The sequence below is a fragment of the Lynx rufus genome, unplaced genomic scaffold (genome assembly GCF_022079265.1).
Source record: "Lynx rufus isolate CCGP_SWC_20201006 ecotype Redwood Valley unplaced genomic scaffold, mLynRuf1.p SCAF_2, whole genome shotgun sequence".
Classification (NCBI taxonomy): Eukaryota; Metazoa; Chordata; class Mammalia; order Carnivora; family Felidae; genus Lynx; species Lynx rufus.
In genome coordinates, this window is record NW_025814834.1 from 11,657,582 (window position 1) to 11,685,255 (window position 27,674).

The 27,674-nt window shown below is 44.0% G+C and overlaps 1 protein-coding gene across 1 annotated transcript in view; it reads left to right on the plus strand.

Annotated features, from left to right (window-relative positions):
* The window catches only part of COL4A4 (collagen type IV alpha 4 chain), a 131,262-nt gene that overhangs the window by 21,145 nt on the left and 82,443 nt on the right, over positions 1-27,674 (plus strand). Inside the window, exons 4-8 of the mRNA XM_047084175.1 lie at positions 2,518-2,595; positions 22,321-22,455; positions 23,249-23,293; positions 23,940-24,056; positions 27,389-27,457. Coding sequence (XP_046940131.1) covers positions 2,518-2,595; positions 22,321-22,455; positions 23,249-23,293; positions 23,940-24,056; positions 27,389-27,457 — 444 coding nt within the window. The remainder of the gene's footprint in view (positions 1-2,517; positions 2,596-22,320; positions 22,456-23,248; positions 23,294-23,939; positions 24,057-27,388; positions 27,458-27,674) is intronic.

The following is a 27,674-nucleotide window of genomic DNA, read 5'->3' on the forward strand; positions in this document are numbered from 1 at the left end:
TGGTGTGAAAGTGCTCATAACTACCCAGAAACAGATTGAGGAGAGTGATTGCCTCTAGGTGAGGGAATGGGAGGGCCTGGGCTGGAAAAGAAAATTTCTTTCCCCATTATACTCTTTGGCCCTGTTTGAATTTTTTATCATATGCAAATGTTGTTTTTCAAAAAAAGAAAATAGAGGTATGAATGTAGGACCAGTTATTAATCTAGAAATTAATAACGTACCTCATAAACATTTTATTCAACATACGTTTGTTTAAAAAATATCTGGGCTAAAACAGGAACTTTTCTTTCTTTTCCTCTTTGAAGAATGACATTAGTTTTGGAGAACGTCAGTGTATTCCGGTGAATATGGTTTATACTTTGAATGTTGCCTTGGTGTGAGCCGTAGTATTTATCTTTTTCAAATGGGTTCATACAGTCTGTTTTTGTGGCACATATTTTCCCTCTATGAATGCCTCCCCTAAAGTGGTATTTATTGGGCTATATCTAACGTACAAAAACTTCTTAGAGCCTAAAATTACCTCTTGCTTTTTTCTTTTATCAGTACCAAAGCTTTATATGTGACTATTTCTGTTTTTTTTTAATTAGAATTTGTTAATTTATTTCACACCAATTCTTTCCTGAAATGTAATTTTCAGATTCTACAAACATCTCTGTGATGGTTGGCACAATTAAGAAAAAAAAAACAATAAAAGAACAAACTTGTCTTTATTATCAAGCCAGCTAATCAACTGACCTTCTTTCTCTGGTTGTTTTGATATTTCACTGAACACATAGTAATGAGTCCCCGCCTTAAATGAACCCAAGTATTCAGACCAGTTGCTTTAAAGTGTTTTCATGATGTCCTGGACCTGGGCATTTAACCTTTTTTTTTTTTTTTCGTCACCTTATCAGAGTTTTGAACTTGATGGTTCTGCATTCATAGATAACAATGTGACTCAAAACTCAAGAGGCATCTGTTTTGGAAACTTCAAATACAGCTTTTTTTAACTTAACTCTTGTAAAGGTTCACATTCTTATATACTTTCAATGACTCTAAAGAATTTTGTTTATAAAAATGTCTTTTTTTAATTAATGCTTAATTTAAATATTTTTCTTTTGGAATGTGTCTGAGCATATTTTTTTTTTTCTAGAAAAAAGAGGTCTAAGTTGTGTGACTGAAAAATAAATACATTCGGGATAGATCCTTTTTCCTCCCATACACATACTCATATATATGTGTATGATTACCCATGTGTGTATTCATATGTACACCTGCTTGTATGTCCTTCCATGCATACTTATGTACATTGGTGTGTAGGTATACATATTTGTTTTCCAACTGAACTGTAAGTGTTGGTTCAAATGTTACATGTTTCCCCATTATGCTTTGGTGCGAAGACTCATGTTTATAGCCTTGAATGTAAAAGATCTATCAGTCATAGAAATGTGTGGGTAATATATAAGTGTTACAGTGAGGGCTGGACCAGGCGAGATCATGAACTAGGCGAAGTATGTCCCTGGTGCCTTTCTGATATTCCTGTCCACACTCTCAGCTCGTAGCATCTAGAGCTGTTTTTGCCACTAGTTCTTCCCAACCCACCGCCCCAGGCTCTGAAGGAATGGTCAGTGTTCATTGTCATTGTCACTGCAGGTGCATCATGGTGGCTGTTTTGTTGTTAAGGGATCTACTTATGGAAACAGTTATTCTGGGATTATGCTTTTGTATTGATGTGACAGATGACTCTGGATATAGACAATGAGGATTTGTGAGAACAAGGGCCTGATTCTTCCTAAAGAGCGTGTGTGTGTGTGCATGTCTGTGTGTGTGTGTGTGTGTGTGTGTGTGTGTGTGTGTGTGTTTGGAAGAAGCATGAAAGTTAAGAAAACATGTGAATGTGGAGAAACTCTCTAAAGAGAATGTTGGAGAGAGGTTAGCGAGAAGTGGGGAAGGGCTCACCTTATTCAAGTTCAGGAGCTTTCTGGTTGAGAGACACGTTAGAGGAACCATCTTGGAGTTTTAGCAGTTTGCAGGAAACAGTTTTCGTGTGAAAATCCAACGCTGTGACGGGAGCAGTGACCAGGAAGGACTTGATGGTGCTGGAGGGGAAGCAAGAGCGTCCTGAAAAGCAGCCAAGTTTATAATTGAAGTGAGACACCATTGTGTCCTTACAGTTTTCCTAATCATATAGTTTACACTCTAAGATTGTTCACAACTTAGTAAATGAGGTCTTGCCAGGAGAAGGACATCACAGAAGATTCTTGCTAAAAAAAAAAAAAGTGGCCTCAGAAGGGAGCTTTTTTTAATGCCAGCTCACATAAACTTTTATTTTTCTCACACTCTTATCGAGCCACAATGGAAGTTCTTTGCCTTTTTATGTATCAACATGAGTGTTTTCTTTTCGAGGTTTCCAAGGTAAAGGTATACTGTGGAATTCCCATCAGTTAGATAAACCGAGATGCTTGTTATAAGTTAAATATCATGTACCCAGCTAAGCAAAGAATACCAGTTTACTAAACCAGATGCTTCACTTTCCAGAGTGGAAAGAAGTTTATTGGGCCTTGCGGAGGAAGAGATTGCTCAGTTTGCCAGTGCTTTCCTGCAAAAGGGTCTCGGGTAAGTGATGTAAAAATCAGTATGGGCAGTGGGAGGAAGAAATGGGGAGTTACTCATCAACGGGCATAAAGTTTTGGTTATGCAAGATGGGTTAGCTCTAGAGATCTGCTGTAGGATGTCTACCTAGAGTCAACAATAATGTCATGTTCACTGAAACATTGGTTGGGAGCAGGGGCACCTGGGTGGCTCAGTCGGTTAAGCGCCCAACTTCGGTCAGGTCATGATCTCACAGTTCATGAGTTCAAGCCCCGTGTCTGGCTCTGTGCTGACAGCTCAGAGTCGGAAGCCTGCTTCAGATTCTGTGTCCCCCTCTCTCTCTGCCCCTCACCCGCTCTCTCTCTCTCTCTTTCTCAAAAACAAACATTAAAACATATTTTAAAAAATTGGTTGGGAGAGCAGATCTCATATTAAGTGTCCTTACCACAGTAAAATGTTAGGAAAAAAGTCAACATGGGCAGCATGTTGAAATTTGAGCCATTGTGAATACTTAACGTTAAGTAGTCCCAGATTCTTAGCATGTTCTGATAATTGTCAATGTTTCAGTTTTACAGTAAAAGTTCTGTACATTCTGATAAGCCATCCCAGTTTTATTACACTAGGCATCAAGCTTAGAAGTGCAAGCTGTGATTTACCCAATGTTTCATACCACACTAATCTTGTGAACTGCCTTATGCAAAAAGGGTCCTGTGCCAAATGGTACATGCTAGGTCGCCATCTTGAAACTCAGGTTGCATATCAGCATTGTTTTTTAATGTTTATTTATTTTTGAGAGAGAGCAAGACACAGAGTGAAGCAGGGAAGGGGCAGAGAGAGAGAGAGAGAGAGGGAATCCTAAGCAGGCTTGAGGCTGTGAGCTGTCAGCACAGAGCCCAACACAGGGCTTGAACCCACAAACTGTGAAATCATGACCTGAGCCAAAGTCATGAGCCAGGTGCCCCAACATATAAGCATTTTAAAGGCTCTGAGAAGTAGTGTAGTGAGGCAGGGGAAACCTGGTTGAAACTTATCTAAAGTGGTATATCCAGACATTGGACTACAAGACTCTTTTTTGGATAGCACCTATTGAAGTCACATGGGCATAGTGTTCTGTATGCATCTGTTGTGCATGGCTGCATTTCTTGTGTGCTTCTTATGTGCCGCACACCATCTGTGTTCTCCAAACGCCTTAGGTCCCGGACTCCTCATGACTACTCTCTTACTATCTCAGCGTGCCGACTTTGCAAGGCAGAAGATCAAAGCTCAGAGAGGTGTAGCCTGTTACTCAAGTCCACCCAGGACGGGGCTCTGGGTGACTACACTACGTTCTCTGTCCCCGCAAGGTACAAGAGCCCTCTTGGCTACTGTAGGCGGGTCACTTGAACATTTATGGACCTCTGTCTCCCTTATATTCTGATAGCAGCAGCTGGCGGCCCACCCGCCATTTGTGCTGGCGTAGTAGATCGAACAATTCTTTGGATTAAAAATATGCCCGCCATCTTACAAGAAAAGAGAAACTTGTTTTAGAAACTTTGGACACTTTTTGAGTCAGATCAGTGATTCTGCTGCAACACGTTCCCATCGATTCTATAGGGAGTAACGCTCAAAAAGCACAGTTCAGGGATGACCAGTCTACAAGGAGGCAAGACCTCTCCTGAGGGAAGGGGCCATATATTTCTCCCATAGCTTTGCTTTCTCTCTGCACGATACGTGTGCAGTATGTAAGGGGCTCCTGTGTTGAGCTCTCTTCCTGAAACCAGCTAACTTTCAGAGCATGAATTATGGCAAATCCCCTCCTGCTTAAACTGCATTGTTTCTTTAATACTTCAAAAACTTTGGAGGTCAGAATTTATCTTAAGGTTTTTCTTTTCCTTTAAAAAATTTTTTTTAAACTGCTTTTTAAGTTTATTTTGAGAGAGAGAGGGCAAGCAGGGCAGAGGCTGAGAAAGAGAGAGAGGAGAATAAGGATCCCAAGCAGGCTCTGCACTATCAGGACAGAGCCTGATGCGGGGCTCAAATTCACGAACCTTGAGATCATGACCTGAGCCAAAGGCAGACGCTTAACCAACTGAGGCACCCAGGCGCCCCTATCTTGAGATTTGTCAAGCTGCTTTCATGACATGACTCAAAAAAAAGAGGTGCAAACTTCTAGTTATAAAATAAATAAGTCCCGGGAATATACTGTACAGCATGATGAATATAGTACATAATACTATCTGGTCTATTTGAAGGTTATTGTGAGTAGATCTTAAGAGTTATCATCACAAGGGGGAAAAAAAAGTTACTGTGTGAGGACAGATGCTAACTAAACTTATCGTGGTGATCACTTTGCAATCTATACACATATCAGATTATGAAACTAATATAACATTTATATGTCAGTTATATCTCAATAAAAATTCTTTAAAAAGTAAAGACACTAAAAGCTAGCAATCTAAGAAGTGCCTTTTTCACGTATATGTATGCTTTATTCAGGGTTGGGGGGGAAAGCCTGGCTTTCCTGTGATTTAAAAAAAAATTATTTTAATGTTTATTTATTTTTGAGAGAGAGAGACAGACAGAACATGAGCAGGGGAGGGGCAGAGAGAGAGGGAAACGCGGAATCTGAAACAGGCTCCAGGCTCTGAGCTTTCTGCACAGAACCAGACGGGGCCGAACCCACAAACTGTGAGATCATGACTTGAGCCAAAGTCAGATGCTTAACTGACTGAGCCTCTCAGGTTCCCCTCCTGTGATTTTTAATATAAACATACCAAGATTGTATAAATGAGAAAGAAATCAGTGCATCTAAATTTTAAGACCCTTTGAGTTTGAGACCCAAGAAAAATGGATCAGCTTCTTGAGAGGATGCTAATGGGGGCATCACAAAACAAATGGGAACAGTTGCTTGGATAAGGCTCTGATGTAAATAAGCCCGAGAATTGTTTTGGTCGGGACATCTGGCGAGGTCTAGAGACATTTGTTGGTTGTCACAACTGGATGGGGGAGGGGTGCTACAGTATCTCGTGGGTACGGGCCAGGGATGCAGTTCGGCACCCCCAACGCACAGAACAGCCCCCCACACCAAAAACTTACCTGTGCTGAGTGGACAAACCCTGCTCTCCTCCCACAACAGCTCTGTGAGGCTGATGGGGTTAATGTTTTCATCTTTCAATACAAGGAGCCTGGATTTCCACGAGTTTTAATAACTCACTCGTATGTGGAAGAGGTGGAAACCCCACCCCGGTGTCTGACTTCGGTTTTAGCATTTGGCCCGTGATCACGAACATCGGTGCCTGCACACTCACATTCAAACACCAGACCGTCGTCATAACCTTGTGAACTCGGGCGGGTGCTTCGAGCTGCCCAAGCATTCGTTTCCTGGTATTTACACCACGAGTGCTTTCTCTTCTGTTTCCTCGGGTGTTCCGCAATCACGAGCAATGCACCTTGCGTCCCCTAACACAGTCTCCAGTGCCGGGGGTGACGAGGGCTCAGGGGATAGACTGCACTCTGTGGTCTGGGTCCCTGTTGCTGGGTGGTCGGGCAGAACAGAACGCGGAGCGCTGGTCAACCTTTGCCCTTTCCGAGACAGATGGCTCCCACATGAAGGCTGCAAGTTGCTGGCAGCGACGTCCGGCTGGGAGTTTGGGAGCTTGGCTTGCGCATAACTGCCAGGTGGCGTGGGAGGTGGGTGCTCCCAAGTACTCAGCAAGCAGCCAACTCACATACCATCTCGGGAGCTGCAGTGACAGCTCGAGGGGGTCTAGAGAGACAGGAATCCACGCAGTCCCGGAGGGTCGAGGATCCGCCCGAGACGGTGCAGCCTGCTAGTGGCTCAGCCAGGCATTCCTAAGAAGGAGATGATTCCCCCTTTAGGGGTTCATGCCTGAGTGAGTCGTTTAAGCCCCAAATCAAAACTGCTGTCTCTGGATCGACGCTGGCCCCGTGCAGTGGAACGATGGGGTTGGGCTTGGAACTCTAGACTCAGGCTGGAGCCTGAGGTACAGCTGGGGTGCATCTGAGGCAGGGAGCCAAGGGGGGGTCCTACACTTCTGACGGAGTGAAGTTCAGCCTCATCAGTGCACCCCGGAGGCCCGCAGTCTGGCCGAACCATGTGTTTCCACCGGCGATCAACACGCTTCCCCTTTGCGCCTCTCCTGCTGCATCACGTGGGCCATCGGCTCTCCCTGGAGCGTAATCCGAATATTCTCGCTTGCCTCCCCTTTTCCGGGCTGTCTTCCCACTTCTGCTCTGCCTCTGTTTCTCCTGCCCTCCCCAAGGAGCTCGGTGGAGACTCCAGCTCTCCCAAAGCATTCCCCTCCCTGCCGCAGCTCCTCCCAGCCAGTGCTGAGGCCCCTGGCAGGACCCTGGGCCCCTTCCCTTTACTGCTTGCACCCCGGCCTGTATCTCTGTTTGGGTGTGAGCGTCGGTGCACACGACCCTCTTCACGAGATTACGAGCACACACCCTTCAAGGTCGTCACGTGGACACCTGGAAAATGCTTCTGCTGGCTCCTGGTCCGCAGTGGAAACATAGCAGGCGGTTAGTGCACATAAATCAATACGTGAAAACTAAGTCTCCAGCCTGGGCAGGACTGGGAGCCTGAGCGGGTGGTCACGCTGGCCTGTAGCGTGCTTCCGGGGATACCTGCCACATCTAAGAGAAGCGGGGAGCAGGGTTAGTAGGGAGTCTCCCACCTCAGTCTTCCCCACCCTCACCCGCACACGCATTGTTGAAACCTGTTATTAAATGTGCAATCTCACCTAAGCTCAAATTCCCATGTGGTTTCAAGTAGGGCCAGAGAGAAGTATTTTGAACAGTGCCATTAAACAGTCCACGAGCATCCTCGAAAGAGCTCCAGTCGAGGGTAGGAGACTGGAACCCCTGTGCCTTCTTTCTGGTTGAGAGCCTCAGGTGAGAAATAAGGGTTTATCCTATCTGGCTCGTTCTGTTCCTCCAGGCTCTAACAGCCTCCGGTTCTGTGAGGTAGGCATGGCCGTTTGCATATAGCAGCTATTCAGTTGCCTTCCAAAATATTTTGCAGCTATGCCCTGACATTTCCCCTAACCTCCTAATAGTCCCTCTTTGAGGATATGAATGAGGTTGGCACTGGCTGAGATTTTAAGATTTTCTTTGCCAGTTTCAGTGAAGGAATCTTCAGGTTTTTGATGGTTGTCTCCTTGCAGGGAGAATTATGTGTCTTTATAGACTAGACTTACAGGGAAAATTATGTGTCTTTTACAAGCTCCATTGTAGTAACTAGCATGATGATAAAGACACGTTCTGTAGCATTTTCCAGAATCAAATAGAAAATGTCCATATTTTTCATTGAATGGAGTCTACCAACTATTAAACTGTTAACTGTTCTATTAAGAACTGTATAATTTGACTTTTATGCAAAGAAGCCAAATAGTGTAAAACCCAAGACCTGTTTGTTTGTTTTTTTTTCCTTCCTGGTTTGAAAGCTGAAATCACACATTAGCAAATCAGTGTTTCCTTGGGGAAGTTTAAGTCACTAAAAAAAATGCACAAGTATTTTCCCCCACAATCTCATTCATTTGTCCCTCATGCTCCTAAGAGCCTGCGTTCCATGATAAAAATGGAATTTACTTGGGAGATTTTAATTATTAACATTTTTAACCATTAAATTATTTGCACACAAAGTTCCAGAACCCGATCTCTTTATCCCTCACACAGCTGTATTCTAGTATAGTCTATAACTGTGAAAGAGTCTATAACTGATAAATGGTACAGAGCAATTCTTCTGAGGTCCCAAAGCACACATAAGTCAATGATGTTGTATTTTGGTGGAAGCAGAGTCCAATGACAAGTGACAAATTTGATCTGTCATCCACCCCCTTAGAGTTTTGGTTCTGCTTTATTTTTCTTCCACATCTTTCTCCTCCAAAAACAAACTCCCCAGCTCATTTTGTCTCTGCTGGAGAGTTCTCTGAGTAATGAAGCCCTGCCTGAGACTCAGGTGCTTTCCAAGGACACCCCAGCGAGGGGCCCTGGGACGGGACGTCCGCCTTGGGGACTGTGGGGAGCTGGACAGAGCATTTGTCGTGCAAAGGCATCCGAATCCAGAGTGGGAGAAAACACAGTGCCTACTGACAAATCTCCCAGTAGAATTTAGCCCACCAGCTGCCAGTTTCCAACTTGGGCTTTGCTTGTTAAAGCGTTCCCCGGTCAGGAATATTAACCTTGAGTTCTGAAGAATGAAAAACTTGCAAACGTTAAAAGAATGGATCTTCCATGGCAGGTGCTTGAGGAAGTAGTTCCAAACAGGGTGTGGGAAACCTGGACGTGCCTATCACTCTCTACTATCTGGCCTATTAATAATCATAGTCGTAGAACTAACCAGTGGTAGCTCGTATTGGTATGGAAGGATGACTCCAGCCGCTAACAGGGCTTTCAGTAGGCTGACAGAGCTCTCGCTCTGAACCTAGCATTTGTGCTTCAGAAGGAAGGAGGGAAAACAAGCTCTATTTGCCTACTGTGTTGTAGAACGTGTTGTTTTTGCAACCAGGCCAGGTGTCCCGAGCCTCACCAGGGAATCCTGGTGACAGTTTGGGTCTGGTAGGTTTTGGCGTACCTGCCCTGATCAGTCATCTCATTAAATTGCCAGTGATTTGCAGCACAGCCTTTGGCCTCCTCATGTGGAGTTCAATTCCATGGCAACGACGTTTGCTGAACTCTGCGACCCAGCATGAACTGAGGCCAGGCGGCCGCAGAGCTCAGCAAATGTGGGACTACGCTGAACTTGAGTGGATCAAGGTCATTACCAAAGGGGAGACAGTCTTGTTGTTGGTGAGAACTCAGGGCTAGCAATGCAGGTGCATCCCGAAGCAGGGCCTATGGCCCACAGGAAAATGGGAAACAGTATTCGTGGCTCTAGAAAACCTCTCTAGTGCAAGGTCAACACCTGACAGACTACATTAATTAAAATGCTGATTTACAAAGAGAGTAAAAATAGATTTTTTTCTTTCAAACACCACGTTCAGTAAATTGCCACGAAATCCACAGGGAACAACCAGATCTCAGAGGTGCTAAGTTTTTCACTCCTCTGTCATATAAGCTTATCTGCAGTTCTTTCAGCAAATGCCCCTTCATTCATTCCCTCCATTCAGCAAATGGCCATTGAGCATTTGCCATGTGCCTGGCATTGTGAGGCTCCGGTGATCCAGAATGAAGTCCTTGTGGCCTGGAGCTCAGTGTCCAGCAGGAGATTCACCTTCTGGTCATTGTTTCTGGGTGCCTGAGGAGTGCCGGGCACTGTTAGGAGCTTGCGTCCTTGCTCTGTCCCAGGGATAATGTGGTCCCCTAACTCGGTTTCATATGGGAGCCTGGGGGTAGGGGGCAGGGCGGAGACAGCAGTGGAATCAGAGGCCACCTAGTGATGGCCTGAAAGCCTGTTGTGTCAGTGCCTCGGCTGCCATAATGAAGTGCCATGTGCTCAGTGGCTTAAAACCACAGAAAATATTTTTCTTGCACGTTCTAGAGCCAGAAATGCACAAGCAAGTTGTCACCATTACTGTACTTCTGCTCCAGCAGAGGCTCCTTCTCTGCCTCTCCCAGCTTTTGGTGGCCACCAGCTTTCCTTGGCTGACGGCCCAGTCACTCCAGTCCCCGCCTCTGTCTTCGCACCGCCTTCTCTTCTGTGTCACATCTTCCTCTGCGTCCCTCTCACAAGGGTACATGTAATGGCATTTAGGGCCCATGCCGATAACCCGAGATAACCCCCTCCTCTCAAGGGCCTTAACTTTAGCACCTCTTTTGCCATCTCAGGCAATGTCCACGAATCCCAGGGGTTAGGGTGGGGACACGTCTTTTTGTGGCCACCATTCGACCTACTGCAAATGTCTGGGCAGAGAGAACAGCCTTCATGCAGACCCTGGGGGGAGAGCCTCCATTCGGACCCTGAAGTGAGAAGGAGGCAGGTGGCATGTCTGAGGGACTGGAACGTGGCCAGAAAGATTTGGTTGGAGTAGGTGAGGGGGCAGGTGACATGAGGTGCAGTTGGAAAATCAGACACAGGTCCTTCAGTCTAAGAAGGAAGGCTCTGAAGGATCTTAAGAAGGGTGGAAGCAGGTTGGATTTATGGTATAAAAAGATCATTCTGGCTGCTGTTTGGAGAACATGGTGTGTGTACGTTCGGGGGCAGTGGTAGGGAAAACCCGTCAGGGGGCTGCTGCAGTCGCTCAGGTGGGAGGTGAGATTGCTTCGTGGGGGGGGGGTGCGTGAAGAGGTGGGGGAAGCAGGTGCGTGAAGAGGTGGGGGAATGTTTGGGAGGCAGGGTTGATAGGAGCGAGGGTGACAGTGGAGGTAGGCGGGCATAGTGTGTACAGCTTTGTGGGCAGTGGTCTCAGGCCGAGGAGCACACGGGGGGGATGATCGTGTATCTACAAGTCCCATTTTGGGTTTGTAGAGCCAGAGGTCAACTGAATATAGTCAGGGCTCCAAAGAGAAGTCTGGGCTAGGGAGGAAAGTGGAGGGGTTGGTTGTTCAGCGTTGGATGCCATTAACTCCATGGAAAAGGTCAAGTTTGCCCAAGAGAAGGTGAGAAGAGGGCCAGGGCAGCCCTGTGGGGAATCCCCCCCCCCACCAGGAGGAAGGGGGCTGTCACAGAAGACACAGGAGAAAGACACAGAGAGGGCAAGGGGCAGGGACACCAGGAGAACAGAGCCAGGAAGAGGAAGCAAGGTCCAGCTGGTTCTGGCTCCGCCGGGAGCCTACCCAGACCTCTCCACACCACCTCGTTCAGTTCCCACGGCAGATGTGTGATGTTGGGCTGCTCTTACACCATTTTTTAAAATGGGAAAACCACTCTGTGATGACCAGGTTCAAGACGTGACTTTATTTATTGCTCAGGGGCAAAGCCCTGTCTTCTGGTTCTCAGAGCCGTGCTCTTTCCACTGTGCCATGCAGCCTCTTGGGAACACAGCTGCAAATCCAGAGTCAGTGTCACTCCAGGCTAAATGGGCCCGCGGATGCTCTCATTGACAGGTGAGGTGATCTTAAGGTACAAGAAAATACTCTGCCACAACAGTCTGGTCTCCTTGGACTTTCTACTCCTTGAGTAACACTTTTTTGTTATTTATTTTAATAACCCTTCATGTTATCCATTAGTTTTTCCCGTTATAGGTAGGGAGAGACCTTGGAGGCACTCAGTTAAAGGATTTTATGCTACCTGCGTAGTCCTCTTGGAGGGTTTAAGTAATGTTATGGTGTCGCCTAGTGGATGAATCTCTGAATTACAGCCAAGCATTAAAAAGGCAGGAAGGGCGACGCTGAACTGTTCATTTTAATTATAAAAGTCTTAATCCATTCAGTACTCTCCGAGTTCATGTTTAGAATATATACCACACAAGGCGGTAGCCAAGGTCCTGGGTAGTAATAAAATGTGCACGGATCCCTGACCCCAAAAAGCTTACCAGAAGACATCACCCCAAGCAGATATTAATTAAAGTAACATGCGTGAAACAATAATGAAAAATAGGTGAAGAGTCTATTTAGGTGGTATTTTAGGGTGGACAGGAGAGTTCTTCCGAGAGTGAGATTGATCAGGACTGGGGTAAAAGAGAAGCAGCAACTGAAGTCAGGGGACCTGGGTTCGAATCTCTGTTTCCCCAGGTGATAGTCAGTGGCCTCTGGTCACTGGCTTCATCTCTCTGAGCCTCAGCTTCCTTGTTTGGGAAACAGAAAAGTAGAAACAGGGTGACTTTTTTTTCTTTAAAAAAATTTGTTTTTAGTTTATTTAGAGAGACACAGAGACCGTGCTTGTGAGGGGAGGGGCAGAGAGAGGGAGACCGCGAATCCCAAGCAGGTTCTGCACTGTCAGCACAGAGCCCCACGCGGAGCTTGAACCCACGAAACCGCGAGATCATGACCTGAGCTGAAACCGAGTCGGATGAATGCTTCACCAACTGAGTCACCCAGGCGCCCCCCACGGGTGACCTTATGGATGTAAGGATCCCGGGAGTCAGTGCCTAGAACAACTGCTCAGGGAATGGTAGCTGCTGCCATTGGTACCATCACCACCATCATGGTTTTGAGAAGGTAGAATAGGAACTACCGATGGAGAAAGGCTGCCATTGCTTCAGGCAAATAGGAGGCACGCGTGTGATTGGAGCAGAAGGAGGAGGTGTGGAAATTACAGGGAGTAGGGTTGGCTGGGGTAGAGGAAGGCCGACTGTCCCCATTGCAGAGGGTGATGAAAGCAGTGACACAGGCAAGAGAAGATCGCAGGGGAGTTGACAGTTGTATGTGGATGTGGGTAGAAGCCTGGAATGAAGGAAGAGAGGGAGGCTGGTGCTTGGGTGACCCACATGAGATGACAAGACCACGACAGCGGATGGATTCCTCTGCAGGGAGATGACAGTAAGACAGACACGTGAGATTCAAGTTAAGGGAGGTATGACAGCCTTGGCCAAGGGTGGACATGGAGAGCCGCATGGTGAGCTCACATGAAGGAACAAAGTTGCCACCTGATGGGTCTGGGGACGGGAGTGGAGCGCGGGGAAATGATGGGAATGATGAGCTGAGTTCTGACATGATGAGTGCGAATTAGCAAAGGAGGAAGGTTCAAGAAGGTGTCTAGAAAATGGTTGGACGTATAGGGTAGGACTAGAAAATTGGACTTGAGAACGACAGAAATAGAGGTCTTTAATTAATTTGATGAATACTATTATTTCCTGAAAAAACTTTATAAAAGAACACAGAATACATTAAGATATGAAGTTTAAAAACAAGACAAGGCCTGAAGCAATGGACGTGTCGCAGCAGGCACGGTGTGGGGATGGTTTAGTGCATGGGTCCTCCCCTCTGCCAGGCTGAGGCAGTGGGAAGAGGAGAGGTTTGGGAGAGCCCCTGACTGATGCAGGTTTGAATGCAAACTCACTAGGTATGTGAGTCTGAGCAAGTTATACCCCTGAATAAGACTTTTCTCATCTATACGGGGGATAATAATTCACGTTTCTCAGTGTTGGTGGCTGGATTAAATGAAGCAAGGTATGGAGAGTGGTGGGCACACAATGATCACATGATGGTCACTGGGCACTTTGATGATCACCTTCACGGTCTTAGAGACCAAGGGTGATTTGGAAGTGTATGTGTCATTAGTATAATAAAAGCACCTTTCATATTCATTTATTCATTAATGAAGGAGGAAAGGAACAAACATTTATTTATACTTCTTTGCACTGATTGAACTTCTGGTTAGGCAGGAGCAGGAAGCTGTCGCAGGGAAAATGTGACAGGATATGTATTTGCAGTCGTCTCTCTGAACTTATTTCTCCCAATTCTCATACTGCTAACATGACAGAGGGTTTCTTAGCTTTTTGTCATTCCCTAAAGGGTCTGGTCCCTGGCAGCGAACACATCCGGGGCAGCCCAAAAGGCTGAGTTGAAGATCTTGGTATTGGCCGTGTACATATTCTCCCGTCTGTTGGTGCGGTTCTACCAAGTTGTGAAATAAAAGTAATTTGATCTTAGACCTGCTCAAGAGCCGTGCCTGATACAGATGACTAACAAGTGACAGAATGCTGAAGGAATGCCCCAGCTCCAGAGGGTGGGGTGACTGTCCACTGTGATCACCTTCATCCTCTATTTGTACAGCTGGCCCGGGAGCTTACTGTTCTGTGGCCTCAGTCGGAGCACACATAGCACGTCTGATGACACGGTGTCAGCCTGGGCTTTGAGGAGGAAGAAGGGGATGGCTTGTGGCATCACACAGCGTGCCAGAGTTTCCTCAGCTGGCAAGATGATTGTCATTTCTGGATTTGGTGCATCTTTTCTGATTTCACGGTCTCTGGCTGAAAGTTGTGAAACACAGAGGCAGTTCTGTGTACATAGAAGAAAGGAAGGGAGGAAGGAAGGAAGGAAGGCAGGCAGGGGGGAGGAAGGAAGGAGGGAAGGAAGGAAGGTAGGAAGGAAGGAAGAAAGAAAGGGATAGGAAAGGAAAGGGAAGAGAAAAGAGGAAAGAAGAAAGAAAGAAAGAAAAGAAAGAGAAAGAAAGAAAGAAAGAAAGAAAGAAAGAAAGAAAGAAAGAAAGAAAGAAAAAGAAAAAGAAAGATCAGTAGATAGATCAGGGAAAACTACATTTGAAAATAAGGTATTCATTCCACTGGGCTTTTTTTTTTTTCTACCCTGAAGCCAATGTATATCATGTTATTGTTCATGGTTGGAGGGTGCATAGTTAGGAAGAAAAGATTTCTTTAAAAAATTTTTTAAAGATGCCAAATTCTTTTGATTATTTAATGAATCTCTTGTTATAGAAGTGTCTCTTATGGGTTTGTTATTTAAGTCTGTTGATCCTGAAGTTAATTCCACTATAGCCTTATAAATAAGTAAGCCCAAATATTTACTTGTAAACATAGTTTTGTTTTTTTTTTAACTGACCCCTTCTTTTATATGAAACAGTTTAAGGATATTGGAGTTATTCTCTATGTTACTGTGGATAAATAATTTACTCAAATTGGATGAACTAGCAATGACTATTTCAGAGATTGGGGTTTGGAAAAATTTCATGAGTAGCTTTCTGATAGGTTTAATACTGTGATACAAGGTTTGGTGTATTTCTTTAAAAAATTTATTCTATAAGGAATTACCTGTTAATATGAGAACAAAAAACACAGCACTCCGTATAAAAACAAACCACAGCTTTCCCCAGCATCTGTAAATAAGTAGGCATTTAATATTTTATGCTAGCTTTTCCACGTGCAAAGTAGAGGTTATTTTGCTGTTGAAATGAAGGCACGGCAAAACCTGTGTTCTATCTCAACAAGAAGATGTGAACATCGCTGTGTTTAGGGCCATTGCTCACGGTGTGGGGTTGTGTTCTGCTCACCTCAGTGTGGAAACATTGACTGTATCACTGTTCAAATTAGTTTATTATTTATTGCCTTTCCTACCATCATAGTCTTGGGCACATAGACTGTGCCCCCCAGAAGCTCATGGTCTAGTAGGTATGGAGTTAGGGGGATAAAGAGATGGTCACTATAGCAGGGGAGGGATGCTATTATAGGAGCATCTCGAGAGGCATCTAGTTCTGAAGGGCGGGTTGGGGGAGGGCAGGTGGTTGGGGAGTCCTTCCACGAGAGCACTAAAAGATGACCTTGGGAGTGGGAGGGACGGTTCTGAGACAGGATACCAAGTCTGTGAAAGAACAGAGCTTATTCAGAAATGGTGCGGAAATCAGTGTAACAGATGGGTGAGGGTGGAGGGGGGGCACGGGGTCCAGAGTTTTAATAATGTAAATAACCATTCCTTGTTTTATTTTAAAAGCATTTTGGATGACACCTTCTCACATCAGGACCCATTTCTGTACTGAATGGAGTTTTATCATTCTTATGGCCATGTGAAACACTTCTACTCTTTCTTTTTTTTTTCTCCGCAAAGTTCCATTAACTCACTGGATCCGGCCTTGCGTGTCCAGAATGAAGCACATTAAAGAGATTTATAGGCAGTTAATTGGCTGTCTCTTTCTCAGTTAATGTTTAAACATACATTTTTTTTTGTTTCTAAACGTTACATTATTGTAAAGTACAGCATTCACAAAAGATAATTTAGCAGGTTTTCTGTAAATTACCTATCAGATGAAAAGATAATTCCCAAACTTCATGAAAAGGCAGTTAATTTCTGAGTCTTATATTTAGGAAATCTTACCAAGTAAGAGTAATTAACACAGGTGAAAGAAAAGAAGGAAAGAAGAAAGAAAGAAAAAAAGATAGAAAGAGGGAAAGAGGTAGCTGAAGTCATTGTTTATCTTTTAGATTGTTGTTTACAATTTGTGCAATATTTAAATTGATATGTCCACAAAATACCCCCAAATGATTTGTGCCTATATAATTACATTTTATATTTTATTGTTGTCTTTTTAATAACACATATTTATACATTCAAGCTTCCTTGAAAATCCTAAGCTTTATTAGTATTTTTACGGATACTCAGTAAATAGTCGTTATGATGATGAAAAAGCATGAAGAGAAGGGAAAGTTCAAATGAAGTAGGATTTTGATTTGTTAAGGTTAGGCAGATGGTAAAGGCTGTTGATAATGTTTGTTGAGTCCGTGACTTAACGATGAAAGAGAAATGGTAACTCATCTTTATTATAAAGGTCACATTCGCTGTTGGTAAAGAACATATTGCCCTGGCTTGCATTTTCCCTGCTGAGACATGACAGAATGCTATTTTGTATATCCTTCAAGAAATGTTCCTTCATAAACATATATTTCGAGAAAATGCCCATTTGTTTCTCTACAGGTGGGATCATATGACATACAGCTTGTTTTTCCCCCTTTGAACAATGAACTATGTATAATGAGAGTAATCACAGTAGTTTGCATTACGGTTCCAGGCACGATGCTATAAACACTTGCCGCGCAGTATTCTTTTTATGTCCACTGGCCATTGACGGATAAAGAAGCTGAGGAACAGAGAGGCTAAGAAATGTGCCCTAGGTCACACAGCTAGTGTGGGCCTGGGCTTACAACACAGGAGGCTGACTGCAGAGCCTGGATGTTCAGTCACTGTGTCTTCCTCAGGAGCATCGTGAGGATGATCTGTGTCCGCTCACAAAGCCCTGCTCGCTGTCTTTAATGTGCAGGCCTTACACGTTCCCCGCGGGCCTGTTCCAGCCGCCGGTCTCTGCACTCGTTGCGGGCTCTGGGAGAGCCCCAGGTACCCGCCTGGCAGCAGGTACCCGGCACCGTGGTCCCCCTGCTGCTTCCTCGCTCTTGAGTGGGGTCGCTCTGAGGTGTGAGCTCTACCCTGACTCCGGGAGTGCCCGCTCTGGGGAGAGAGAGCTCGTGACCCATTGGTCATGTTACCGGAGTCGGGTTGTTGGGCCCAACAGTAGAAGCGAGGCTGGACCCCAAAACCAAAGGCACAGCCAAAGCTCTCTTGGGGCTGCAGCTTGAGTGAAAGGGACACAAAGCACCAACAGAGACTGGCTGGGCCGGCCTCTGGGAGCAAAGAGAAGGCCCTGCCTGCAGGGAGAAAGTTCTGGCTCGGGTTCCCACTCCAGGATGCTACTTGGGAGGGGGGGGGTGCCTCGCCCTGATTGGTTGGAAGGGCTTCATTCTGATTGGTTGGAAGGAGCTCATCCTGATTGGTCGCTATTGGCAGGCAACTCAGGCCGCTCAGTGCTTTTGGAGCAGAGTCTTCAGGTACGCGGAGTCTCTGTTGTAAATCCGGGTTGGGTGCAGGGCTGCGTCCTGGTTCTGCTCGGTAAGAAAAGTGGTTTACCAGTAACTGCTAACTGGAGCACCGGGATGGCTCAGTCGGTTAAGCTTCCTACTTCTGCTTAGGTCATGATCTCAGGGCTTGTGAGTTCGAGCCCTGTATTGGGCTCTGCACGGGTTTTTCTCTCTCCCCCTCACCGACTGGTGCTTTCTTAAATAAATTAAATAAATAAATAAGTAAAAACTTAAAAAATAAATAAAAACTATAAATAAATAAATAAATAAATAAATAAATAAATAAATAACAACTAACAGAAAGCGCCCCAGGTGCATAGTTTTCACCTGGGACTTGTTCCGATGGTCCCCAACTGTCTCAATGACTGGCTTGATTCCCCACCCTGTCTTCCCGTCTTCCCTTCTCTGTGTCACGTCCCTGCTTCCTTACCCTATCTCCTTCAAATCTCATACAAACGGTTTGCATTGACTTCATGCCCTATGCTTTGATTCTGAAGCACCCAGGCCAAGACAGGCTGCATAATGTTCCTTTTTTGAAGGTACCAAAGTCTATTCTATCGATCTCAGATGGGCGGATTTTTATAGGACTTCCAGTTTTTCTTACTATTGTGAATAATATTGTTGTGAATATTATGGCATTATTGTCTTTAGATCAGGGCACCTGGGGCTCCTGCCTCCAAGACCTCTCCCATCGGTCCTGTGTCTGGGCCTGGCCAAGGCCAGCAGCATCGTCCAAGGTGGTACCCCACGTGTAGACCAGGACTGGCTGGGTCCCACAGTGTGTTTCTTCCTTTGAGGTTGTTAAAAATGATTAAAGAAGCCAGTTTAGGTGATAGAAACAAACTTTATTTAACACTTCATGAAGCGGGCAGTCTTCCTTCCCAAGGATCCAGAGAACTGTAAAATGGGGCAGAAGACAGGAAGCTTTTATGGGATGAAGAATAAGGAAAAGGAAGAACAATGGAAAAAGAATAGAAAGCAGGGAAATGAGTAGAGACCCTGGAGTTGGCTTGGGGTGTGGGGATTGGCTGACTGAGGTAGTGGGTGCCTGGTCCACATGAGCATTTACAGGGACCCAAAAGTTATCTGCTTCCTTTTGCTGACGTGGAACCCGGGCAGGGGGAGGGGCTCCATCTTGGGCCTCGAAAGTTGTTCCAACAGGGTGCACTTGGATCCTTTATCCCCTGTGGGGCTTACCTCATGAGGAGCTCAGGGGTTCATGCTTATGGGCTGGTCTGGGACCACATGGCTGGACCCTGGTCCAGCCTTGCCAGCTTGTGGGATTCCGTTCATGGGATCGCAGGGTCAGCAGAATAGTGCTGACACAGATTTCAGGTGACTCAATTTTTAAATAGATGAGGCTCTCTCAAATATATTTTCTCCTGGTCCCCACACATCCGAGGGGGAGTCCTATATTCTTGTATGTGGCCCTACTCACACTTGGAGTTCAGCAGCAATAATTCAGAATTGTCCAGAGGTTTGAGATCTGATCTGAGCAGATATCTCCTGAAATCCATTCAGCTTTTCTCTCTGCATATCAAGACTTCTTGCTCATTGAATGCATGAGCATGTTTGGTGGGGCAAGGGGCTACAACATGATTTTCCTTAAATCTGTGGAAAAATTTTAAGAAGCACAAGAAATTGCAGGTGAAAATCCTGACTTCAAGTGAATACTGAGAATGTTTTCAAACTAATAAAATACAGCATGGGCTCTAAAATGTTAGACAACATGGCTGAACGCCTTGGACACCATAGTGCGTGGTGTTGTACAGGCAGATCATCTTGCATCAGTGAAAACCTTGTTGTAAACTTCTCATTATAAAGCTTCTTTTTGCCTAATGTAAGGGTATTGTCTTCAGATTGTAAAGTCAGTTTTTTAAAAAACCACATGGGCCGCTCTTCCTGTCACGGGTTCTGTCCCCGTGCTTTAATAAAATCACCTTTCTGCACCAATAAAAAAAAAATGCGGTGCCTGGGTGGCTCAGTCGATTAAGTGTCTGACTTTGGCTCAGGTCGTGATCTCATGGTTCATGAGTTCGATGAGTTCAAGCCCCATGTCGGGCTCTGCACTGACAGTGAGGAGCCTGCTTGGGATTCTCTCTCCCCCCACCCCCCTCTCTGTCCCTCCCCTGCTTGCGCTCTCTCTCTCTCAAAATAAATAATAAAAATTAAAAAAATATGAATCTAAGATATTCTCTGCCCACATCAAATTATAGACAGAGATTGAATGATGAGGCTAGAAGTGTCACTTAGAAATTCTGATTTCAGATTTTTTTTTTTTAATTTTTTTTCAACGTTTTTATTCATTTTTGGGACAGACAGAGACAGAGCATGAACGGGGGAGGGGCAGAGAGAGAGAGGGAGACACAGAATCGGAAACAGGCTCCAGGTTCCGAGCCATCAGCCCAGAGCCTGACGCGGGGCTCGAACTCACTGACTGTGAGATCGTGACCTGGATGAAGTCGGACGCTTAACCGACTGCGCCACCCAGGCGCCCCTGATTTCAGATTCTTAAGTTCACATAGCCTCACTGTTCTTGTACATTGGCTATTTTATAAAAAGTAAATAAGTTTGCATATAGAAAATCATTTTATATGTCATAAAGATGTAGTTGATAGAATTGCCTTTTTCAGAGTCCAAAGGTCACTTTCCTAACCGTACAGGGCCCAGGTAGAATGTGTCCAAAGCGGCTGGGTGGTCAGGCTGGGAGCTTGGTGAAGGGATTTCCTAAGCCAAAGGCTGTGGTAGATGGTGGGTGGGAGATTTAACTGGTGAGCAAATATCCCTGCCCTCATAGCGTTAATGTCTAACTGGAAAGGTGAACAATAAATGGATGGGCAAAGAGTTGAAAAATATGAAATGCTAAGAGGCCAAGAATGAAATGGACAGGCTAATGAGGGCGGCAGTGGACTGGAGATCCTTCTCGACTGGGCTAGGTGGGGGGGAGGGCTAGGGGGTCAAGGAAGGCTGCTAAGGAGGTGGTAGTTTAGGGGAGATCCAAGTCCTGTGGAAATGTAGAGAAGGAGCAGTCCAGAGGGAAAGCCAAGCCAAGGAAGAGCCGCAGGGCTGGCTGGGAAGTCATGAGTGTGGGGTGCCAGGTAATTAGGGCCATACCCTAGAAAGTCTGGAGGGAGTCCAAGGTTTACTTTACAGGCAGTGGGAAGGCAAGGAAGGTTTTTAAAAAGTGGGGCAGCGCCACGGTCTGATTTCTGTTTCCGTGTCACTCTGGTTGTGCTGTGGAGAGAGGCATGGGGGAAGGGAAGAGGAAGCAAGAGAGCAATTTAGGAGCTCTCTGGTGGCAGACAGGGGGACTGTGAAGAAATGAGTTCCAGATCTGTTTTGGAAGTGAAATGATAACCGTTAATCATAGATTCAGTGTAGGTGTGACAGAAAGAAGACTGTCAAGGATGACTCCAGGATTCTGGCTGGGCTTTAATAAGGTAGTTGGGGAAGGTTGAAAGAGGATTGCATTTTGGGGGAAAGGCAAGAATTCCATTTCAGATTTTTTTGTTCTTTTAAGCCAGAGGTACCATTATATCCGAGAAGGTGTCAAGGAGGCATCTGGATATGCTCGTCCATCTGGAAGTTAAAGTTAGAAAAGTCTGTGCTGAGACATATAAGTGGGGCTATTTGAACCCATGATATTTACAATTTCAGTCCTAAGGAGAACCATGGGTGTAGGGACTATGGAGAGAGACAAGGGGGCCTGGGACAGAGAAGGGAGCAATATCATGGGGGTGGGGGGCAGCGCATGCGGTCCTCCAAGGTCAGTCTTCCTACTCCAGATCAAAGAGCTGTGAGCCTCACAACTGCTTCTAGTGGGCGGTGACTCAGTGTCCATTCGGTGCATCAGGTCATCTAAATGCAATGGGGGACAAGCAACAATGGAGAAGGTTTCTCATCTTTGTACTGGAAATGTTCCCACTGTGGGTTCGGGGGGAAGAGCTGAGCTCACGAAACATCTTCACCTAAAATAAGAGGCGACCTTTTCATTCATGGAAAGTCAGATTGCGTAAATATAAGTTGACATGGACAGCCTCCTTCCAAATTAAGAATAGACATTAGGTAAAAGAGGCTAAAAGAAGAAAGGTTTTTCACTAAAGGGGCAGAACAATCATTCACCATATGAAATTTTTAAAAAGATCTGGCAGATTTCTCCACTCTTAATTTGTGCCACTGACACAATGGTAATGAGACTTTGATTTCTTTTCTTGCTTTGTTTTGCAAGTTGCTTGCTTTGCTAAAAAGCTCAAGATTTATAACTGTCACTGAGAGAATAAAAATAGTACAAGAACTATGATTAGTTTGTGTGTGTGTGTGTGTGTGTGTGTGTGTGTGTGTGTACACATGGAATAATTAAAATGTATTGTATGGCTTAAATTCAGATAGAAAAAGGCAGTGTTCCTCTTTCTTATTTTTGTAATTAATCGATCATTTGTGCTTTTATTGTTAGAATTTGCTCAAACTCTAATATTCCAGTCTTCTGTTAGCTCACGTGAACATGTGTTTGTGTTGGAAAATGCTACTTAAAAATCAGCCATCCCTCTGCCTTTTAAACCTTCCTTCTTAGGGTCAACCAGGACTCCCAGGGCCACAGGGTCCTATTGGACCCCTGGGACTGCCAGGACCCATTGGAATTCCAGGAGAGAAAGGGATGAGAGGTGACAGCGGCCCTCCTGGAGCAGCCGGTGACAAAGGTGATAAGGTAAGCCTTCTCTTAAGTGAGGGACTCTTACTAACCGCTTACTGGCACTACTGTGCCAGGTTTTTTATAATCACAAGTACTGTCTACTAGCACCTAATAATAAATTAAGTTTGAACTCCTCTTCCATAATCAGCCCTCATTCCCTGACTCCTTTCCAGAGGAGCATGCCTTTCTAGACTTCTCTATGCACTTAAATACCCGAGTGCACCCAATGAAGGGTTGTATTCTTTCATGGCTTTTTAAAAACGTAAATGACATATTTGTTGTGCTAAGCTTTTCTTTTTTGTACTCAGCCATATGGCTTACAGGTCATTCCTTATCAATTTGTGTAGATCAAACTTATTTTCTTAAAAATACTGCACAGTATGTCTTAATATAGATAAAACTATGGTTTATGATGTTTTACAATATGATGTAAATTGGAGGTCCTGTCCCAACTTTGTGTCATGCTAGTGTGCAGAAACAATCCTGTAAATCGCCTGCACTTGCATTTAATAGTTTATTTCTCTAGGATAGACAGACTCCGGGAAGTTGAATTTCCGGCTTATAGGGTATTGAACATTTTCTTTGAATTGATGGTGCTAAGTTGGCTTCCTAAGTACAAAAAGAAAAGTACAAAAGGTTGCTTTTTAATTGTTGGCATTTAAATTCATTAATGCAAAAAAATAAGTGACAATGACTGCTAAGAGTCTTTTAAAAAATTATGTCATTATTTATGTTTTCAAGTAAATCCATATGTTAATCTAATGCTTTGATACCTCTTATATCTTTGTTTTGTTGTCTGGGATTTTAGGGTCCAACTGGTGTTCCTGGATTTCCAGGTTTGGATGGCATACCTGTACGTATCCCTAAATTTTCTCCATTTTTTTTTAAAAAAAGAGCTCATCAAAACCCTTAAAATCACATATATTTATATGGCAAACTCTTCTTTATTTTCTTTTGATAGTACAAGGAAAGGCGCTTACCTTCCAGTTTTGTGTAATAACTTTGAGACTAAAAGACTTTACTTGAAAAGTAAGGTTTTCAAACAGATTCGAGAAAAACATTCCACAATATAAGCTATATATACCTGCCATATTCTGGAAATAAATGTATACTCACAATGCGAGTTTTTACTTGCTGGTTAGTTTTGACAGTAAAAGTGGGCTTAAAACTCTCATTTCTAATATGGAAATGAAATGAAAGAAGGAAGAGTTATTTCAGAAGCTTTATAATCCATTAGAGAGTATTTGTAAAGATTTTAAGGAAGGTGCTCTCCTAAATTTCTTAGAATATTCTAAACTAAATTAATTTCAACTGGGCTGTATTAAAATGTGTCTATATATTTTTACTCTGCTACACAGTACTTGTGGGTGGGAAGGAAGTTTTTACAAATTAAATAACACGTGAGTCACAGATGCCTTAATTTGGGTACCCACATTGTGTAAACTTTGTGTTGCAGTATTCTTGCAGAAACACTTCACTTACAATCTTGTTTTTTACAGGGGCACCCGGGGCCTCCTGGATCCAGAGGCAAGCCTGGCATGCATGGGTACAATGGCTCGAGAGGTGATCCAGGGCTTCCAGGAGAAAGAGGAGTTCCTGGCCCAAGAGGCCCCCCAGTAAGACCTCCCACAGCTCATCCTAAAGGGAATCTTAAGTGAAGGGCTCTACAGTGGGCACATGCTTGATGTGCTCAAGAAACAGAATTAGTACAAGTGTGCCCGGAGCATGGCGAACAGATGGGGGTTAATGGAGGATGAGCACGGAGAGGTGTGCAGGACGTAGAGCTCTTGGGCCTAGAAGACTGCGGGAGGCACTGGAGGATTATAAGGAAGGAAGCAGTATGAGCTGATTGATGTTCCGTTAAGGTTCTGCAGGCTGCTGGACAGAGAATGGATAGTAAGGGAAGGAGCAGGGAGGTCAGTTAGCAAAACTTGTATTGTTTATCCTTCAGGGTCCGCTGCAGATTCATAAACCCTCTAGGTATTTCCAACAGGAAGGAATTCAATATAGGGAATTTGGCATGTATTGGAAAGAATGGAGGAGTGGAACGCAGGGGCCACTTCAAGACTATGATTTCAAGGGCTCACACTTAGCTGAGATCCACGAGTCAGGAGGCTGCTCCTGGACATAACCACTGCCTCCCACCCCATGTCGAGACACCAGCAAACAACCACTCAAGCTTCTAACCTTTCCCGCTTGGCAGTAACAACAGTTCCAGGAAGAGGATGTCTTCTTCACTTCTGCCTTTTATATCTCATAAGTACATTGCCTGGATGGACCCTAAGTCACATCCCAGCTGCAAAGCGGTCTGGGAAATGTAGTTTTAGCTTTCTCATCCCCATAATGCGATAAGCTAAATGGAAGGTATTTGGAATGGATGTTCAGAAACAGTTGACAATATCCAGCACTTGAGGGAACTTTACTGCTTTTAGGTATTCTTTTTTTATTTTTAAAATTTGGACTTTTATTTAAACGTAACTTTAGCAAGCACTGCTCTTTCCTCTTATCCCCCTGATATTCTCTTTTTCTCTCTTTTCCTTCTTCTCACATAAAGATAGGAGATGATTTGCCCTTTCAAAACTGATTTTCTGTGACTTTTTCAGCATTTCCACTTCCCTATAAATACCATTTCCCAAGATTCCTTCTTAAAAGTTTTCTTATCACCACTGTAGTCATCCTGCTTTCTGTTCACGAGTTTTCCATTTCCTCCCAATTCTAGGGGAACTGAGTAGAATACAGAACTCATAAACAATTTCCATATTCACATCCTTCTTTAGTGCCAAGTGAGAACAACAACCGTCTTCCATAGTTACGCTTCTCAATCACCCTTTGTTTTCAAAGGCGTAAGTTCAGTCTTGTGAATGCATGTTTCTTAAGATCTTCAGATGGGTCAAACCCCATTCTGCTGAGTGTCCATGAACGTTCAGAAGAGGAATTTTTGATTTTGGCTTTCACAGAGCATGTGTAGTGACCACAGTACAGAGCATGTCGTAATAGTGGTTTTGCAAAGCAACTTTCTTACCTTTGACCCATTTCATTTGTAGTCCGTCCTCACTTGGCCCAGTGGTGTGAGATGTTAAGAATGGCTGTGCACGCTGACACCACATAAAGCAGCCTTAACATCCAAGGGGGAAAAATGACAGTTGTTCTCTGGCTTTCAATATGTCCTGTTAAGATACTAAAAACTCTCTTAATGTTAGTTACGAGTACACAAGGAAAATTTTAAAAAACAAATACTGATTTAGTATATTGTCATTTAAAATGTACACATTGAAAATGGAAGTGTTTCAGTTCTTTGTAAAAACTACCAAGAGTATTTTGAATGGTGCCTTCCTCTCCTTATGTAACCTATGATATAAAGTGAATACATTTTCTGTGCTTTGGTGAGTTGACATACTCTCTCCTGCATTTGGATCAGCTTCTGGTGCTGTGAACGGTATTGAAGAGTCCCGTCACCACTAGGGTCTTCTGCCTGTGCCATTTCCTCGGGAAATCTTCAACCTTTTGGTCTCAGCCATTTCCCTTTTTAGTGTTGATCCCTGTGTCTTCATGGAGTCCCTCTGGCTCAGGAGTGTCCACATTCCCACGATCGTTCAGTTGTTTCTTCTCTAACTCTACTTACGTTCTGTCAGAATTTCTCTGCAGCTTTATCATTTTTCATTTGCTCACTTTGCTTTCATCTTTGACGGCCAACAGCCTCTTCCAGTGGGGTCTGTTTTCGTGAAATGTCATTTGGGTTCATCACTGGAAGATAAGGAGGCATCACAAATGCACATTTGGCTGGTGTGTGTGTGTGTGTGTGTGTGTGTGTGTGTGCGTGTGTGCACAAGAGCATACGCCCGTGCATGCTAACAGGTGTACAGTGACCAATCACTGACAGACTGAAAGGGACGATGGGACCAGGGATCATGATTCGCACCTGTTACTTATAGCTATTTATGGACCAATGAGGTAGCTGCAATTTGCTACTACTCGGTCAACGTGCAGTTAGTCGGTCAATATGAGGTGGTAACTGAAATTTGAACCCTTTCGTTGGAGGACTGGTGCTGTTGCACTTAACTGTGGAGCTAAAATTCGTGCCTGTTGAAACTGTGTGAAGCAGGGACTGTCTGTATAGGCCAATCGGATGCTCAGGGAAGACGGTTTCTGTAACTTACCGCAAAAGCCTGAAGTTTCTCCCACTGGAAGCGAGGTCAGGACTTTTCTAGGAGGGATTAACTTTGAAATCTGCACGTCCTTTGTAGGAGCTTGATAAATGATATAATTCTTATGTGGTTACCAAATTAAGATATATTAAGATATTCAGTAGGAAAACTTTGGGAAAAGAGAATACATTGAATTTTTTCATTCACTTTTTAAAAATACTCTACATAAACTTGCAGCTACCTACAGAAACCTTCTAAAAGGAAGATGTTCTGTTTTTAAAAGTTAATCTTACAAAGTTACAGAGGCCCTATTTTGAATATGACAACTAAAATGGATAAAATCAGTTGTTAAGAAACTGATTTTCTAGGGCCTAATTTATTCTAGGGCCTAAATTCTAGTGCCTAAATTATTAACTGACAATTGCAAAATTGTTTACTTGTAAGAAGTATATATTTGCATTATTATGTCTGAGGGAAAATGAAATTTTCCTGCTGAATAATTAGTAAATGGCTATGTATATTATTATATACTATGTAGCCTATATATATTATATATTTATAAGATATATGTATAATATAAATATATTAATAGATACCCTCTTTGGAGATTCTTTAATAGATCTTAACTGAATTTTGAATAAATATGTATGAGAACCTTAGGATGATAGCAATAATGAAGAAATGTTCTCTAGTGAAACATGACCATAATGGTATTTTACTGGTGAGTAATATTTCATAACAAAAGAAAATACTACAACGGTAATATGATTTTTCCCCCTCCTAAGTGAATATTTTATTTTCAGGGCCTTCCTGGGGAAAATGGAGAAAAAGGAAATTCTGTGTTCATTTTAGGTGCCATTAAAGGAATTCCGGTAAGTTTTATGATCATAGTGAGTTTAAAATATTATTTTTCCGCTAAGTAAACCCATCCAGGAAACACATGGACATATCTCTTTTGAAATGTCCCCAAGCACACTGTTTTTAATCATTACCCTGACTCTATAGATGGCATCATACTTCTTGTGTGAAGACACTTAGCTTTAATTGCTCAGGCTATAAAATTCCAGTACCTCCCAATCGTTCTTGCAA